The sequence below is a fragment of the Zosterops lateralis genome, assembly GCF_965231275.1.
Source record: "Zosterops lateralis genome assembly, chromosome: 1".
NCBI classification, from domain to species: domain Eukaryota; kingdom Metazoa; phylum Chordata; class Aves; order Passeriformes; family Zosteropidae; genus Zosterops; species Zosterops lateralis.
The window spans coordinates 59,108,860-59,129,489 of NC_139762.1; the positions used below are offsets into that span (position 1 = coordinate 59,108,860).

The 20,630-nt window shown below is 35.0% G+C and overlaps 1 protein-coding gene across 4 annotated transcripts in view; it reads right to left on the minus strand.

The window, feature by feature from the left end:
* The window catches only part of ATP9B (ATPase phospholipid transporting 9B (putative)), a 151,029-nt gene that overhangs the window by 79,885 nt on the left and 50,514 nt on the right, over positions 1–20,630 (minus strand). For all 4 annotated transcript variants that reach the window (XM_083856759.1, XM_083856757.1, XM_083856756.1 and 1 more), the window contains exons 8-9: positions 11,646–11,740; positions 3,475–3,555 (exon numbers count right to left, since the gene is read on the minus strand). In XM_083856759.1, the coding sequence (XP_083712885.1) occupies positions 3,475–3,555; positions 11,646–11,740 (176 nt within the window). The remainder of the gene's footprint in view (positions 1–3,474; positions 3,556–11,645; positions 11,741–20,630) is intronic.

Consider the following 20,630-nt stretch of genomic DNA (forward strand, 5'->3'; position numbering starts at 1 on the left):
CATGCACCAAGTTTTGCATCAGGGCAGGGCTTTTTAAAGCATTTAACAAGATGCTATAAAAAATTCTATATATTATACAATATAGTCCTGTACCTGTATGAAAAAAGAAAGATTACTGAAGTAGTTGAACCAAACTCAATGGCATTTATTTTCTAAGATTGCTATTAGAAGATTTTAAAAAAGAGATGTATTTCCAAAAAAATGAACAGACTATGGGGACAGCAGAGAGCTGCAATATAGAAGAAATAAAAGGAAAATATTCTTAAGGGAATAGTGAAAGAAAAACACAATCTTAAACAAAAAATAGCCAAGGTTAAAAGCAAAAGAGACTTCCCATGATTCTATAGAGAAGTAAGCAAAGGTTAAATAATATTAGCTATGCCAATACACACTGATGTAATGCTCTAGAATACTCTTTAGGCTCTAACTGGTAAAAGCTGGGTTAAGAAGTATATTATCTTTTATTATATTATTATCTTTTTTACAGATTTTCAGCATTGATAAAATAGCTCCCTTATTTATCAAGCCTACAGAGAACATCAGACAGAAGAGAAACTGTTGGGGGTTAGATTTGTTTCTTTTTTACTTATAGAATTTTTTTCCATAAGTTGCTAGGAAACTAACTACTGGGTACTTAGAGGTACTCAAGCAGAACCAAGGGGCCAAAGGAGAGGAATTGTAGCACCTGGCTACACTTCTTTGGGTCTCTGGAAGTTTCTCTCAAGGGAGAGAACATGAGTTTTGGGGGCAGGTAAAGGACAGGGCTGGGGGCAGCTTCACTCTCTTGCTCTTTTGGCATCAGAGATGGAACGACCAGGCTGTGGAGGAGTTCACTGTCACCACCAAGTCCTGAGAAATTTACCATCATCTGCTTGTGTGCCCAGGAATTCTGAGCTTGCCTCCTCCTGCCCTGCAGGGCCAGCCCTGTCCTGCCATCATGGCTTCTTTGGCACTGCTTTGAGGCTTTTTGCTACTCTGTGGCCCTGCCCTGCCAGGACATGCCTGCCGTTCCAGCTACCACCATGGAGCTTCTGATGTATCTCATCCACCAGCCTGGGATTTTCCACCGTTCCAGCTTGATGCTCTTGGAGTCCCAAGAGATCAGATTACCCCAGCTTTGTGAAACAAAGACTGCCCCAGCTTTGTGAAACAAAGCCCCTCGAGGTTTCTGTTTATTATTAATGCTGTAGGTGTTGTTGTTTGTTTGCCTTGTTATACCTACTAGTAAAGAACTGTTATTCCTATCCCCATACCTCTACCTGAAAGTCCCTTTAATTTTCTAAATTATAATAATTTGGAGGGAGGGGATTTGAATTCTCCATTCCAAGGGAGGCCCTGCCCCTCCCTATCTATCTCATACATTTCCACAGAACACTAATTCAGCTCATCTATTGTTTTTTGATAGGCTGTCTAGTAAAGGTGAAAGGAGGAGAGGAATTAATTTATGCCATTACTGAAGGGCCAGACATGATCATACAAGGACACACATTCACTTTCATGCCCTGACTGCATGTATCACACCAAGATCTATGGAGAACAATGGAAAACAAGTTCTTGTGAAGCTGGCAGATACCACTGGAGTACGGCAAAGTTTTTATGCCTCCTGACATGATCATGCAGGTGTTCTACAGAAGATACCTTCTGTCAGCTCTCAGGTTTTTTTGTGGACAGATTTGTACTTAGACGTTGCTTGCTCATAAAAACTCCAGCACTGTGCTCCCAAGTTTCTGGTTTGTTTTATGGATGCACACTTTTTGAAATTATCTAAGTTTGTCTTTTACATTGTTAGTACTCTGTCTCCCTAATGGGGGGAAAAAAGAAAAAGAAAAATCAATGTGCTATTACCCTGTCAACCTACCCTTGCAGGAATTCTTCGAACATCAATGCTTAAGTAGAAAAAATGTATGCATTAGCATCACTAAGCACACTAATTTTTTTTTGCTTTAACATAAAATAGAAATTAGATGCAAGAACTGATTTATTGTAAGAAGCAAAGGCTCACAGCAAAAGCAGAGAGATAAATCAGTAAACCAGTGTCCTAAAACAACATTTCACAATACAGAAGGCAAATCACTAACAAAAACCAACCTTTGAAAAATCTCTAGTGTGATTCACTGTGAACGAAATTTGAGGTCAATGCCCTCAGATACTTTACACAGAAGTTCAAACTATCCTTGCTACTGAAGCACCCCAGAAAACATATATGCAATCCTGAAAGCATAAAATGTACCAGATTTTTACACATATTAGGATGTTTGAATCATACAGCTCTTTTGATGTGTACAAACAGAAACCACAACACGAATAACTGTGATGATTTCCCAATGTCTCAATTACTTATACCAGAGTTGTTAAAAAGATTCCAAAGAGTTCAATATATTATGTAGGAAAGTATACACTTAGCCACTGAGAGGAATAATATGAATTTACAGCTGTAAATAGAAGTTTCATTTGGACAATTGGTCAATACAAGGTTTAAATAAACACTGTTGCTTACTGCTTTAGAAGGTGTGAACAAATGACATTTACTTTGTAGGCAGTATGGACTTTGTAAGGGGTATAAATTGGTCTTCAAGAGCCAGCAACTGCAATATCTCATTCATCAGTGTATTTACAATTGTGAACTGGAATCCCAATTACAGAACAAAATCTATTACCAATTTGAGTCACGGGTAAAAAACCCTTCTCTTTACCTCCCCAGCAGTTAATTCTCTCAAATTATTTTAGAAACAAACCATCACGAGGAATGAGTCTAACACCACTGAGTTTGGCTAAAATTAACAGAACAATCACTATATCTACTAACGTACTGCTACAAAACTGTAAATCTATTACAAAAAAAAAAAAAAAAAAAGGAGTTACTACCTATTAGGACACTGCTTTAAGGTTAAACTTTAGCAGGCCACCTTTTGAAAACAACAGAAACAAGTCATAGATATTATTGCATTGTTATTTTCATAATCAGTTTTGAATATAGTTATCTCTGGAGAAGAGATTCAATAAAAAGCTCCCATAAGTAGCTTTTAGTTTTATTTTTACTTTTTGAGAAAACTGAACTTTGGGAGTACAGCAGAAATACTGTTAAACAAGGCACACTTTTATAGCACATGAACTAGCAGATGTGTGGTCTCAGGCTACTATTATTATTCATCTTGTCTGTTTTTGACATATATGAACAATAGGTCAGATGCCTGGAAACAAAGTATACTGTTCACAAAGAGCTTCACATTAAAAGGTTAAAGTGATGTCAACCAACAAATATTCAACTCTCCAATTCTGATTTTTTCAGATATTTCTTATGCATTAGTTTTCTGCAATACATGTTTAAACAGAGTATCTTTTATATGACGTATGGCCATGGCAGAAAGATAGGAAAAAAATACTGCTGTAAAGCCAAGGAAAGATCTGATACAATGTAGACACTACCTGTAGGACTGAGGTATTTAAGAGGGAAGTAGAACATGGACTACTTACCCGTGTGAAGGTACCCTCAAAACTGTGGATATCCAGCTGTGGCTTCTGAGCATAAACATAAGCATTGATTGAAAAGAGATCCTGCAAAACAGAATAATATACTTACTATTACTTAAACTTAAATATAATCATGCATTTTGAAGACCTGGTAAAGATTCCAGTTTATGATCCCCATCAACTCACCCCAAACTAAGCTCACACAACTTTTATGCAACTAAGAAACATGGTGTTTTTTTCCAGTACATCTTGCTACAGAGGAATCAGTTTCAAGTTGATATCCTAAATGTGTTGATAGTTCAAACACTAAACTATTTTACATTTACAATATGAGTTAGATTTTTATCTAGTTTATTTTCTTTTAACAGTCCTATTTTAATTATTAATAGTGTAATCTTAAAATATTTTCAAGATATTTGTACTTTTCAAAATAAAGTGAAGGAGGAAGAAGGGTTGGTTTGTTTGTTGGTTGGGTTTTTTTAATGAAACTGGGAAAAAATACTTTTCCAGTATGGACAAAGCCAACTGAGCACAAGAGGAAACAATGAAATGGATTCAAGGTGCTGTAACATCTCTATGAAAACCCCACGAGAAAACCCTATCAGCTTCAGGAAAGCCTGACTACATCAACAGGTTTACTCAAATGTTCAAATTCAGGGATACATCAAAACTAGTCTGATAAAATTTGGTCTAATATATGTAGTACCACTACTCATGACAGCAAACAATCCATGAATCTTCCTACCCTAAAACTAAGAAGAATAGGAAACTTCTAAGACAGTACACTAGCAGCCTCTATAAAGAGATGGCAGTATAGTATAAAGAAAAGACAAAAAAATCTGATCAATCTCATGTATGTTAGATCTTAAGAGCTGTCTCTAGAGGCCCAGAGAGTTCACCTTAGAATTCTGAAACATTTCATCAAATAATTGTTCTAAAACATGCACCCTCTACAGAAAAAATACTACAGACTAAAACCCTGACACAAAGGAATTTTTCAATCACAAAAGGACACTTTTGGTGCTCTTTAGATGGTCAGGACCAACAGCAGCAAAGGGATTTCAAAAGGAGTTCAGCATTCATGCATGGATACACAACAATCCAATTTCTACTGTGGAGAGGAGCAGATGCCTGATACCAAGTCTCAGTCGATCTAACAATTCTAACCTCTCATCAAACGCAAGGTTTGATACCTTCCCACTCTATGTAGCATCTAATTATTTGGGTTATCTCCATCCCTTATTACTAGATGTATCTTGCAAAAGGCTAATCAAACACCATCTCTGGGGACCAAATTACATGGGTACAATATCTTGTTCAAGCCAGCTAGAATGTGCTTCCTTCCAAAGCAGAATTAATTTTACAGCCTCTTTCATGGGCATGTAACCTTGGCTCAAATGCTACTTTTAAAAGTAGGCCATTATATTTTCCCCATAATTTTGAATGCAATTATGTTTCAAAATTTGAATAGTACAAAAATTAACTGAAGGTGCAATTGTCTGCCCATGTTAATGTCTTAAAGCCCAACGTATTTATATCCTTTAGTTTCTCCGATACAATGGTTGATGAATATCAGTATGTTTTTGCTTTTCCTTATCAAAATGAATGTTTTCTTAAAATCTAATGTACATTTATGAAATATGTTTGACTTCAGTTTAAAAATGTATAAATAAATTTCTATAAATAATGATATATATAGAATATATATAATAAATATAATATATATTATAAGTATATTTCTTTAAATAATGAATCTGCTTATATTCTGCAGACAAGAAATCTCTCATAGCTTGCAAAAAACACACACGCTTTATATTTCATATGCTTTTAAAAACATGAATGAAATCTGAACACTGAATCTCACAACTTATCTTTATCTTAAACCACTAGACATTTATTGAAGTCTGTCACATGAAGTTCATTCATTGCATCCTTGTTCTTCCAACCTACTTTCAACGGGTTCACGAGAAATAATTCATATGAAACTAATACACATGTGGTGTCCTATATCTTCATCATTCACTTCTGTCCAATCTGTTATCACCTACAATTTAGCTAATCTAAGCTATTATGTGCTTTATTATGCAAAGAAAAATAAAGAGTCTCTCAGTAGTGGATATCACAGAAGAAAACTAATACCACACACACGCTCATATACACAATAAAAACTGCTAGTGAAATGCGTCAACTTCTCTCTTTTCAAAGAACGTCTAAGTGGGAAGCAAAATTAAAATAAAGTAGAAATATCCACCTTTTTTAAGTGAATTGGCATTTGTACAGTAATACATTTTCCTTGTTTCTAATCTTTCTCTTTTCTTCTACTGTGATCTTCTCCTTTGTTACATTTCAAATGTAAAAATTTCTATCTACCATACTCCTTTGGTGTCTTTTTATGTTTTAGTTCCCCTTTTGTATTTCTGATTTAACACCTAAATTTGTGTTTTCCTTTTTTCCCTTTCTGAATTTCAACTACAAAACAAACCTACTTATCTTTGTGAAAAACTGAGATCTGCACATTATTGGCATTACTCTGAAATGCCACAAGCTAGAACTGGCATAGTATTCCAGAAGTGCATAGTGGTTTTTTGTAAAATTAAAAAAAACTATGCTCTGGGGGAAATCTAGGGTATTACCCTATTGGCATTTCATTCATGAGTAGCAGAAGGTTATAAAAGCATGCTACTTGTGCTTTGTAGATTTTTGAAGTATTTTTTTCATTATTAAGGTAAAGAAAAGCATTAAAGATTCTTATTTTCTATAGCCAAGTGTTCTGTACTCCAGCTAGACACTATTGTCAGGCCAATAAAATACGTTGGTTTTATAATACGAGTTTACTATAGAAAGAAAGAAAAAATTGAAGAATGATACAGTTACAGAAGAAAAATTTCCTAAATTACTGTAATACAAAGATGTTTCTTCACCAAGTGCTGCTTTTCCAGTATGGAAGCTGTGCATTTCTGCTCTCAATGTCTTGAAAGAAATCGTGAGGGTGATTTCAACAAGTAAGATTCAACAAATCTTACATCAAGATTTGTAAGCAACAGTACATGTAAACATAATTTCTGCTCACTGGGCAAGAAAAAAATATCTTGTTAGGTTATGTCATAGCTTTCCCTTATATAAAAACAGGAGAAAGGGAAATTACCTTTAAAAAAGGATTTGATTCTATGCTTTTTAGATAAGGCACCTACTTTTTTAATAATGATTTAACTAATTGGGGATTTGTGAAACAGCTTCAGTAAAGACTTATTTTCATACTAATATGCTGAACTGCTGATCCACTGAAGCCAAACAGTTCTACTGATATCTTCAATGGAAACATTATTCTACATCTAAAATTACATCACTTTTAGGATGCAGAAAGGGCAAATGACCTCAGTTATTTTCTTACTCAAGACAAAAAAACCCCACATTTGGGTGGGGACTTTAACAGCTGTAGATTAAAAAAACTACACGAAAGACTTGAATCTCAAAAAAAGAAAATTGTTACATAACAGTAGATTAGTCTTTCTTAAAAAATTGATATGCATTTAATTATCTCCTACTTAAAAATAATAATTGAGAAGAATGCATTTAACTCTTCTTCACTGCAAGTCAGAAAATGACTTTGTGATGGTACAATAATGAAAATGTTCTCCTTTGCATTTCACAATTTAAAAATCACCACAGTTATCAATAACATAGAAAAATCTCCTCTATTAGGTCAAGGGCAACATTTGTTCACCTTACTTAGAGATCATTAAAATACATTCTTAATCATAACATGTAGTTCATTGCAAATAAAATTACCCTTTGGTTCAATAAAACTAATTAAATGTAAATGGTATTGTTTACTGCTGTATGGATCTTCTGATATAAATCAGCAAGTCACCATTTATTGAAAATTACAGTGACCTCACTGCTGTTAATAAATACAGCTGATCACACAAGCTAGAGAAGAATGCCTCAGAACTCGTGTATTGTCAGAATTGTCCCACCTATAACTATGAAACTGCAAGAAATCTAATCTAGGTGTTACCATATTTGCTCCTCAGCCATCATTAAGTGACTTGCTGAAATTTTAATTCTCTGATCACATTAAGTGCTTTAGAAAGACAACAAAATCTGTACTGATCGTCTTGGTGGTATCATCTGCTCTTTAAGAAAAGCTCTGAAGGTCTGCAGGTTTGTTTGTTCTGGGTGTCACAGTGGGTAGGATTACAGTGCTGCTCTGGTGACACGGCTGATAGCTCATGCCAACACAAGATACTCACTCTGCTACCTGAAAGGAGGTTGTAGCAAGGCTGGGGTTGGTCTCTTCTCTGAGGTAACAAGTGACAGGAGCAGAGGAAATGGCTACTTCCAGGGGAGGTTTAGATTAGATCTTAGAAAAAATTTCTTCACAGAAAGGCTGATCAGGCATCGGAACAGACTGTCCGGGGAAGTGGTGGAATCACCATCCCTGGAATTGTTCGAAAAGCATGTGGATGTGGCACTTGGGTACACAGTTTAGTGGTGAACACAATGGAGCTGTTCACTGGATTCAACAATCTTAGAGGTCTTTTCCAACCTTAATGACTATGTATTTATAACTAAAGAAATCAAAATGAGTGACAATTACGGAGAATTTATTCTATCCAACACAAGAGCTATTGTTCATCACCTATTTTATGCTCAACTTGCATAGATTATTTTTTTTATTATTAATATTTATATTTTATTATAATTATAGTTATTACAGTATGAACTGTAAGTCTCAGCTTTGAAAATACATCACAAACACGTGGAGAAGGCACTGTGGCAGGGATGTGTGATGAGAATCTGGAGGCCACTGCGGGCAGAGGCTGGCTGGAATAACATGATCTATCCGGTAACACCCCAAAACGTCAGCCCAGGGGCAGAAAGGGCAGAGCCGCAGGGACTGCACCCCGCTGCGCTGGTTGGCATGGGCTCTGCCTGGGAGAAGCAGCAGGGTGCCGCCTCATCACATGCCCATAGGAATTTAACCTTGGGAGCCAAGGACTGTGAGGCCATGCCGAACTCCCAGAGCGAGCCGGAGGGCTGGGACGCGGCGGGAGCGGGCACGGCGGGAGCCCTGAGCACCACACGGCCTCTCCAGGCACACACCGGCGCTCAGGCTGCACTGCTGCACACAGCAGCTGGACCGGCTGCCGCACCATCCGCCTGGCATCTTGTACAGGAAAGGAACCCAACTCTGTAACTACAGAGAAATAATTCTGGACACTGCATTTTTAATTCCTGTAGGGCCAACATACAAATATAGCTCATGACTCTATTACAAAGCACGATAACTATGCTAGCAGCAAAATAATTTTATAATGCTATTTTTTGTTAGTTTGATATTCACTTCTTGATTACACCTCCATACCAATCTCTTGAGTTTCCACAGAACTTCTTTACATGACTGATACTCCTGCATATCACTGTCATTTGAGTAAAGGTACAAGTGTCTTTTCAGAAATCTAAGAATTACCAATGTACTTTTCCACAGGAATGGAAATAGTATTCTGCGATGGGTACTGAGCATCATTTTTTGTGACAGATATGAGAATCCCTTAAAAACCATTTAAAGTTGGGTGCATTAGGCTACTACTCCACCAAAGCAAGTCATAGACAGATGGGGCCTAGGAGCAAAGCAGATATATGACATGAGCATTGCAAACAGTCTAAGACTTGCTGGGAGCAGCAATTTAAAATGAGCTCAATGAAGAACCACCAAGTATATGTGGCTTGACCAAACCCCATTGGAAGGATTTTAGTTTAGTTGGAGGATTACACCCAGCGTCAGTTACTTCACGATGAAATGTCAGCTTACGCAGACCAAGCCTTGTCTAGCACCTGGTAAGCACCAAAAACTGAGCGGTGTGAGAAAGGGCAGAGGCACATCTATGAAAGCTTGTGACTTTCATAGGCTGCTGGTAGCCAGGAAAGGTGTGTTAAGTGGAAGTAGCTCCTGATGAACCACACTTACAATACAACTGAGGTTATCACCTACAGCTCAAGAGGGAGAGTATAATGATCCTGTAAGAAGCCCCGATCAGTTAGACAGAGGTTAATAGCCCTAAGTGGAAACAACTAAGGAAGAAATTGTTACTATATTGTACAGTTGACCTCTCTACATTGTTTCCAAGATGCACAAATAATTTCTTGGCAATATCTTGCCTTCCCTCTCCTCACACCCAAAATAACCACATTCACATCTGCAAGAAGATGAGGCTGCATGTCCAACCACTCAAATGCAGACATCCCAACTTCAACCACTTCTGATTTACTAGTCTAAAAAAGTACAATAATTTAGTTCTCCAAATCATACTGCACAGATTTAACCATAAATCTGCATTATCTCCATAGATGCCTAATGCTTTATTTTTCAAGTCTATTGATTGATTTTTTTTTTTAACAAAGAACATAATATAAAAATTACAATACAAAAATTTCATGCCCCACCTAACATGAAAGCTAGAAAGGTAATTCCATGTTTTCTTCCTAACATGAAGGGAAAAACTTTAAATGTGGATTTGGATTTTTTAGGGGAAAAAAAAGGTTAATGCAAAAGGCTTTTTTTCTTTTTCCAAAGGATAATGCAGAGAAGCCTTTGCATTGTAACTTAATCCAGATTTCATCAGCCTCAGACATGAAAACTTCTAAGCTCAGAATATCAAAATTATAATCAACAACTAAAATTCTGAAGCAGTGCTTTACACAGTATTTGCAACTGCAGCCAGTGGGGTTTCAAACAAAACAAAAAAAAAGACAAAAACATAACAACTAAGTTGAACACAGGAGTAACTGTTGGAAAAGTTAAATAAAATTAAAAAATAGAGCAAGATAAAAAGTTGACTGTATTTTAGTAAAACACATTGCATGTATCCCAAATTTGGATATGATTTTCCCTTAATGAGAAAACAAGAGAAAGCCTTGATTAAATGTTAAAAACCACAGGAGAAGCATTATTACAAATACTAAATTCAACTGTAGGTTACAGAATATTTGTTAAAGTCTGTTCTTGCACCAGAACTCACGACTTGAAGCCTGACTTGGCATCTCTCTCTAGCATGACCAACTTCGGTTCCAAACCTTGTTTTAAATCCTCTAAAGTGCAATTGCAACATAACTACTTCTTCCTTCTCCTGTCACTTGTGAAGCCAGTATTCAGAGAATATGAACACAGGAGAAAACCTCTCCTTTTTGCTAGCATGACTATGGCTGCAAATTTATTTCTGGAAGAGTACTGCAGAAGTCCTGCTAAGATCCGGCAGATAATCCAATACTTTTGCTATTGAGATGGAATATACACAGTCTTCTTAACGTATATTTGCCTTTAATAAAACACCTAAAAGATCTAGTGTCAAAACACCAGAAATTCTGTAGAGGTAAATTTCCATGAGCTTGTAACTTGAGTATGTTTTTAAAAGAGGTCTCCTAATACCAAGCCAACCGATATAACAGAAAGCTTTCCCAGTACAAGGGAAACAATTCGGCTTCCTGTAAAGGAGATGTTTATACAATTTTACATTTGCTTTTGCAAGTATGTCTGTATTTTGGATGTGCATACACACACACACACACACACACACACACACACTCTCTCCTGTGTCCCTCTTCATGATTTTAGATTTACTCGTGACGCAACACATGTATGCACTCAAAAAATACCCACTCTTAGAGAGCCCTGCTTGCAAGAACCTGCACATGACACCTAGTCAGACCAGAAAGAATGTTGACAACAAAAAGCACTTCACTTTCCAGGAGCAGACTATTGTCTCCCAAGCTCACCAGGAAGTAATTAAAGCAATGATTTCTGAGACAAGAATAATTTGCAGTTGCAGTCTAACACTAGTGGTTGAAAACACTGTAACTGTGACTTGCTTCTGGAGAGAGTGAATCTCTGTGCGGACAACAATGAGATGGTTTCAACTAGGCTGAAAGATATAAATCCAGTTCTGACTCAGTTTATTCTCAATGCAAAACCAGGAATAATTGTGTAACCAACTTCTTGTTCAGCATCCAATTATTGTATATTTATTTTATACAATAAATACCTGTCTCTTATTTATTGTATAAACTAAGGTTCCAGTAACAGGTATTTTTCAACACTTATAGTAACAGTAGCAATCTTTTGGATAATAGATATAAATGCACACATAGAAGATAAAAGCAGTCAGAATGCTTACCCCCAAAGCTGGCAATCTTTGTGTGCAACTGACAGCAACCTTCAGTTTCCAGTCTGTTTCTCCATCCAGCTGGTCAGTTCGAATGAAACATGAACCTTGAAGTTACAAAGAGACATCAAACTATTATTTTAATTTCAAAAATTCAGTTTGGGTTAAAACATAGAAGAGTGAAAACAACACAATTTACAACCATTTTAAAATAAATATGCAACATACAAAAGGATTTGTATTTTGGAGTGTCTGTATGCTCTCTTCCAGGAAGGCTTTAGATATTATACAGCTGTACCATTTTTTCCAATAAAATTAACAATGTCTGTTTATAAATGGAGGCAACTCCTACTTTACAAGTTTCTTCAAAGTTTCTAGAGAGATTTTCAAACATTATCATCAAGAAATACAACTTCAACTGGAGCTGAAAAAGGTTTAATTTTATTTCTTCACGCAATTCTGTCACTTGTACAATTCCAACACAACAGAATACTGTGTTTGTGCTGGTATGACATCACAAACTTTCATTGCTTATTGTCTTCTGGCTTCTCTGAAAAAAAAAATTAAATAAGTCCTTAACATGGACAGCATTCAGAACAATGTGGATCTAAATGTATTATACTTAAAAGAAGTATTTTTGAATCATCTGCAACTATCAGTGATCCAAGACTAAAGAAACCTGTCAACACATGCAAAGTACTTAAGATATGAGGGAAACTCAAGATACACACTGACATACACTGAAGAGAATCAGTGTGCTGTACAGACAGAAGACCAGTATTGAAGAAACTGAAAACTGAGACCACTGCAGAGCCCACCCTCACCCCCATAACTAGTTTGATGGATATCATCAAGTCTGGAGTATTATATACATTACTAATATAAGATTCAAAAAAAAAAAAGACCACACACAAACATTGCAAATCTATTAAAACCTACAAAATTAACTCCCATTCCATCAAGCTTGAAGCCTTTTAAAATGGTAAAATTTTAGCAACACTCTGCACAATCACTACACTAGAGAAGCCTTAAATATTCCTGAAGTAGCAATTACAATTTCCTTTATACTACAGCTAAACAAATGTATACACTATTGTTACTGGGTGCTATGGGTATGCAAAGAGTAGATTTTACAAGTTATTTGTAAATTTTAACAAACAGACATGTATATTAACACACACATATTTCCGTCTGTATTTCAACCAATCCAATAAAAAACTAACAGAGTAGTTTTACCCCTAGAAGCAATGTGGTAGCAATTAAGTGGAAGGAAATACTGCAAAGGAGTTTATCCAGATTTGAGTCTTATTACAGACAAAAAGAGAGTCTGCTAGAATGTTTCAAGGCAGTATGCCAAGAAAGGGTACCTACCAGTGAACATAAATTTAGAGAGATGTTTCTATAGGACAGGTGGACCCTGGTGTAAGTAAAGTCTAATAAGTTTTACTCATCAAAGCCTGCAAATTAAGCAGTTTGATAAGCTATCTGCCTGAAAGGACATGCTTGAGAGAGAAGCCACCTGAAATCGTACCTGACGAAAAAGTAGTGTTTTTGCATAACAGATTAGAAAGAATCTTACAAACTTTCATGTAGCAGCTCTATTTATATTAAGTACATTGTAAATAAACAAATCTTTAAATGTTAATATACACAGCTCTCAGAAAACATTATCACAATTTCACCCAAAGCTCAGAGATGCAAGCTTGCAAAGCTGCGTCTGAAGTTCTTGAAAAGCTGGCTTTAAATTCTTAACAGAATTCTTCATGGATTTCCTTCTAAGAATAAAATACTATAAAGCACTTTTTGAGGAGTCAGTGACATCCATTGCATTATAATGAAGTGTGAAGTACCTAAGAACACCTAGAAACACCATGGTATCACTGCACTTTCTGTCCATGGCATAGATGAGCCTCCTCTCCATCATACTTTCCCTATACAAGACATTTCATGGTTCTCTTTACCCTTGCTGTCAATGGTTGCTCTCTTGCATCAATTTCATTTAGAATTATACTATAGATCAATGCAGTTCAAGACCAGTGTGGCTGCTGTGAATGGTTGACTGCACATATATTCATTTAATAGAGCTCACACTATGACATGTATTGGCCAGCTGCATTTCCTCTTCACTTCAGCAGTTAATTTCATCAATAACTTATCTCATAGCCTGTTTCCCTTTTATCCAGAAAAAGGGATTGCTTTCTGCCAAGTCAGCTTTCAATAGTGATCACAAAAGCAAAACCGAAGCAATACAATCCTCTTCTCCCCTCAAATATTGTAGTATATTTGACTAGGTAATTTTAACTATTCTCTAAGGTAACCTGGCTTAACTAAGCTATAAATGTGGAAGATTGAATATGTAACTACAAAGTATAAAAACAACTCTTTAATCCTACCAAAAACCTTGAATTTTTGTAAAACTTAATATTCCCCACTGTGTATTGTGTGAAAGTCACATGTACTTTACCTTTGGGCAGTATTTGAGTCAGCAGTACATTGAACTTCTAAAAATCAAAGTCTTTTGAAAAAAACCCCACATTTTCATTTTTCCATTTTAAAATGCTTGGAAGCATTGCACCTTCCTCCCCCAACTGAAAAATTAAAACCAAAAAACTCACACAAAAAAGTTGTAAAAATTGTGTTACATACTTGGGAAGAATGCTTTAGATGGTTACATTTCTAACCTGAATATGACTTGCTAGAAAAAAAAAAATCCCCAAATCATCTATAGATGTCAAGAGTTGCTACCCCTTCTGAATACAGAAATAAATTTTGAACCTGACAATTATTTTACAGCACACAAAGAATGTAATTTTTAAAAGTTTATGCTGCTTTTAAAAAGGAGGCATTAAAGGAAATGCCATTTATGTATTTAAAGTATTTACCAATCAAAAGTAGCTGTTTACAAAAAGAAAAAACTAAAAGAGAAAAATTTAGTTACACACTGAACAGGAGAATTTTTCATAAGGCTACATGTAAAGGAGAATGCACAAAATTAAAGCTTTTACTTTACGCAATGAAACATTCAGATGTTCATTTCCCATAACTATACAGTTGTTCAAAATTAATAGACAGAGTTGTACATTGTGAACATCTGACTTATTTTTGTCATTTAAGTGAAAATTTTGGGATTATCTGAATTAGGATTTAAGGTTGATTCAAGGAAATTACAGTGCACCTAAATAGCTTAATCATTTATCAAAAGAGGTGCAAACTTCATGAGCACATTTAAACTAATTTACAAGTATGTAATATTCATTTAGCCTAATCAGTTGAAGACAGACAGAAATCAATGTAGAACAAGTGCATGCAAGTTGCTGCCCAAATAGCAACAAACTGATTTTTGAAACCGTTTCAGTTGAAACTTTGAAACTTGAATGCTTAGAAAAGTCCCGGGACTACAATTCTGTTTTGATGGTTTAACAATAGCTCATGGTTTAGCTGATGGTTTAGCTGCATCCTGTCCAGAATTTATCATAAGGTTGCTTTTCCATGGAAAAACCGCACCTCAGTACAAAGGATGAAAATAATTTTAAGAACTTGAAATAACTATGTAATTCCACATTATAAGGATACATTGATAATTATACATTGGTAATTATTAACAGACTTCTTACTTATGTTTGCTGAGATATTATGGATAAAAATATATTTTTAAAGCTATTTTGTGTGCTAATAGAATACTGAAAAAAAATAATGTTTACTTGTGTAGCTTTTATGGTGTTTTGAAATAGAGATAAAAAAAGCTCATCTATGGTGGCACTAATCTAGGGCACTAATCCTGGCCTAGATTTCTTAAACAAAGGTGTTGTTATTACAGAGTCAACAGGAACAATTCTACTTAGTGTGTGCTGGACTTAAGGCTTCAACTAGAACACACCTAAAGGACATGTACACATCAAATGCTCCTGGGAACGGTGTACATGTGCACATGCATCAGTCACCTGCCTGTCTCTAGGATTTCTGAAGAAAAGGGCCCTAAACAAAAATTCTCAAACTAAATATAGGTAATCCTTTGAAAAAGCTGGTTATATTTTCACCTTAAAAAATGTGCAGGAAAAAAAAATAAAAAAAGGAAAATAGTTCTTCCCCAAACCAGAAAGAGAAGATTCTTAACAAAGTAAAACACATTTATATCATAAGCTTTCTTTTAATTAATACTATGCATCATCACCAGATAGCCTAATCTAGTTTTTTTATACTACCAAACTTGGTAATCATATTTTATGTAATAATTTCTTTATATGTGGATATCTTTAAATTCCTGAAATTATAGTAATGTACATGAACTTGTGCTACTATCAAGCACTTCCATTTTATTTTTATATACATACTACAAAATATTAAATACAGTTTTAAAAATAAGCTTCTGAAATCAAGCTGTTACTTGGTATGTTACATATTTTCTTAAATGTATTCTAGCTTCCAGGATTTATTAAGACAGTCACTCAGAAAAGAAAATTTGCTGTGTAATTATTAAATTATTTGTTCCTATTTTATTTGATTTGGAAATGTTGTTATTTCTATTAAGCAGAAAGATGGATAATTTTTCCTTAAAACAATTAGCTTAATATTCAGCCTGTTTAACAAGTAATTTTATAGAAAGTGTACTTAACACAAGAAACCCAAAATAGCGGTATTGACAGACTAAGAGCAATTACTTCACAAAAGGAAAATAATTTATTCAGTGTAAAATTGCATCACCTGATTTTAATGGAAAGCTGTAATGAAAAAAAGAATCATGTTATCTTAATTACACTGAGATTTAATATTTGAAATATGTATGGAAAGAAAATCTCAACTGCCCTAGAGAAGTTGATTTAGTTTGCTGCAGAATCAAAATGGTGTGTTATTTGTAGCATCTCCTGTGTTAGATTACATACATTCCTGCACATCACAGACATTTTTCGTTCAGAGATGCTTTAGGCAAAGACTGTTCTGTTGTATACTTTTCTTTGTAGCCTAATAGTGCCCTTAAATAACCAGACAGACACAGAATATCCTACCAGTTATAAAAGTATGACCTAATGTTCTTTGTTAGGCAGTAATACTCTTGAATAATCCTAGACTGCATAATTGAATCCAAACACCTCAAAATGCATGCATTGACTCATGGAAATTACATGCAAATCAGACTCTGAAAATGGCAAGCAAAAAGTTTAGGTAGACTGGCATGACAAAAAGACAGAGCTTCCTCCCTACTTCCTTCTTGATCATGAAGTCTACTGTTTTGCTTTTACAAAGTGAAGGCTGGAAAATATGCTAATACTTTAAGCTAAAATATGCTAATATATAAAGCTAAAATTTGTTAATACTTGCTTGCCAGGACTGGCCATATTTCTAGATTAATACCAACATGAAAAATTAAGATTGTTTTCTTGACATAACAAACTAAACTAAACTATCCAACTTGTCCTGTATCCAAATTTAATTTTCATTTCCCAACTCCTGGCCTGGAAGAAGGGTCTGAGCAAGAAATTCTAAGTCAGGAGATAAGATGCAAGAGGATTCTTAATTCAGGCAAAAAAACCCTGATAGGAGTAACTTATTCTGCCTAGCATTAAAAAGTGAATGACACATTAAAAAGTAAATGACACATTATAAAAGGAGTTCCCCACTTCTATGCTTCACTTTTTCTGCTCTTGCTTTGAGCAGTAACTTAGAGCAGATCTTGTCTTTGACTACACCTATTTAATCAGCATTTTACAAGTGAAATTATTTTTTTAAAATATTTATATTTTTAGATTTCAAATCTAGAGAGCCTTACCAGTCAACCCACAGTAGTTGTTACAAACATCAGTGTACACAGCAAAGAATAGTGCAGAAGAAGTGAATCAACACAGAAGTTCTGAAAACTGTATTTAACTGTCCTCTCAAAAAACATTAAAGTTAACAGATTTCTGCTTGCAAATTTTTTTCAACGATGAGAAAGCTTAAAAAGTCAACTTGCCAATAAGCAATAAAATAAATGTATAGGTATAACTCAAATATGCCATAAGCACACATTTTAACGTTATACTGTAAAGCAGATGCATCAAAGGGAAGCAGCTATAACTTAGTTGTATATAGCAGATGTACAGGAACATGCATATTTTAGAAGCATAATAAAGACCAGGCATCCCACTCTTGAAAAGGTATTGTTTTTTCTGCATAAATGCAGGGTTGAATTCCACACTCCATTATAGATATTGTCAAAAAGCAACCCTAGAATGTGTGCACTTAAATTAGAAAAAAACCCCAAAATTAATAATCTTAAAAGTAAACTACATTTACTTTCTATAATACGTAACTGATAAGAATTCCTGTCAGTTATTCCTAAACAGAGTTAATGCTAAACCATTACTACATGTCTGGGTTCTTCTCTGTCAAATCTAAATAAATAAAATTATGTCTGCCTTCTCTCTCCAGAGCTGTATCCAATGAATTTTTTACAAATGAGAACAACAGCTACAACTAATGCCTTTCAAGCCTCAGCAAAACTGAATTATTAAATCTGCCTGCCTATATCCTATTACAGCCTACTTATGAATACTTGATTTTATTTTGTATAATTGACAACAGTTGTCAGGAAAGGAAGGTTTTAACAGCAATCAAATTAAGATCAACTGGTATAAGTGTCAGAGTGAAGAGCTTGTGTCAAGTGTTGATGAATTAATTGATGGGTCAGTGAGAAACAGGGCACGTGGAACTGCAGTGTCATAAACAGCTTTATATTTTCTGGCAATATTACCAGCCTTCCTGCTTTAAGTGAAAAACATTGAAGGAGATGAGTTACTAGAACGTACCCAGCAAAAGAAAAACAGACTTTTGACTTTGCACACTTAACACCAGCTCATTTACAAACAACTTAATTTTTAAATCATTTATATTACTTAAGTGACTATGTACATGAAAATTTTAAACTGCTGACAAGGTGAATAGCAGCACTAAGATGACATATCGGAGTACAGAGTTTCATTTACTACTCTAATGAGAAGCTTTCAATTATGATGGCTTCTAAGGAGGAACAAAACCGCAGGACACCTGAAACATCCTAAACATTTAAGCTACATTGCCATTCCAGAGGATGCACATTTATAGAAGACTGATTAAATTAGTTTAAAAGCATTAATTTCTCTTAAGATGAGGGGAGAACTGTGTGTACTTGAGATATTTGATCTGAATTAAGAAACCAATGAAGCAATTGATTAATTGGAATTTAAGCCATCAGTCACTGGATCCATGAACAGTTTCATTTACATTCTAAACAATCAGCTGATGGTCTTATAGGATACCATGTATTAATACACAGTCAATATGATACCCCTAAACTCATCACAGTTCCTTATTGACAAGAACTCAGACGTTTTTTAATCCAAGCTTGATCACATTGCATCTTTTTTGAATTGCTGTATTGATTCAGTACGCTTTAGGAATTTTTATCTCTATTAAAACGTTATGGAATTTTCAGATATAGCAAACAATGTTCCAAGTTAAAAAAAAAAATCTACATTTATATTCACATTCTCAAGTGTTAGCTTACTGATTTATATTATTTTGAAATATCCAGAAAGATACTCAAAAACATTAATCTTTTCCATTTAATAGGATTTGATGCACCACTCTGCTCCATTATTCTGATGCATACTAGCAATCTCTTTTTGCAGACACCCAGTGATACAAGAAAAAGATGGTGTGCATTATTTACATCTTCAGAGTAATGACTAAATCAAAAAGTCTGCCATAGATGATGCTTAGAACACTGAAAACAATTCTCACTTTTCAGATAAAATACGAATACTAATGAAACAACTCCATGATTTGAGAACTGTGGCAGCACAGCAGAACTTACTGTCCTCGTCAACCTCCCTAATGCACTCAGGTATTTCTAAAGACTAGTAATACAAAAAATACATATACATCTCAAAGGAGAGTGCTTATGGAAGACTTAAGGAGCATTTTCTCTTTTGATGAAAGCAGAGTTCACAGAGGCTGAGAAACGCATATGGCCAAATATACCAGTATGCACTGAAAACATGTTTTACCTCCAAGATTTTAGCAGCAGCGATAATAATCAACTTGAAGGACATTCCATTAACTAAATTAGGGGGAGCAGTAATAAAAGCTTTGGAATCTCATAAAGCTTAAACACAGAAAAGTACAAGTCAAAAGAGTAGACAAAGCCATCAGGCTACAACAGGCATATGAAAAACAAAAGGATAAATTTTTAGCTACAGTTTAGCAGAGAAAAAGCAAATTTTCCTTTACTGTTTGGTAACTGGGAAGAAACAACAGACCCAGCTATGAAGATTTAACACCAGACTTTAAAGATACTTTACAGACAATGTATTATAAATTTCTACACAAGGAATTCTTTAACCCTACTTTTGCAAGAATAATTTTGTTTTTTTATTTTCAAATCCTTTGACAACATACCAACAAGTCTATCAGTTCTCAATATATACATATTTTTTTGCCTGACTTGCCCTGCCTCTGGGATCTGCTTTCATGATTCTCAGCTTGAGTATCTCTACATTGTTTCCCAAAATGGGAGAACTGTTTGGGATTTCAGCACATTCAGACTGCTACTCAAGCCAAGCCATCAAATCCCCTCAAATTTCTGGGAAAATGCATTATCACTGGCAAATAGGAACAGGCTAATTTATGCCTAAGATAATACACAGTCTCCTTACACATCAATTTTCTCAGCTCCTACTAGTAATTTTTTTAAATACAGAAAAAAAATTAAAATATTTCTTTCTTAATGCTTCTTTTGCTGCAATTCTAATGAAACACATGGACTGTAGTTGTCAGACAAGTATGCAGAGAAAATAAATGAAAATAATTAGGGAATTGTATATATTATCGTGTCTTCTAATAATATTTTACTGTGTAAGCCTAATGCCTGCTGAGACCACCTCCTTCTACCACATAACATTCATACTATCTGACTACATCTTAAACAAGTAGCTGATCACATCAAATCACTAGTACTCGGTGGCTTAAAGCAGATACCAAAAC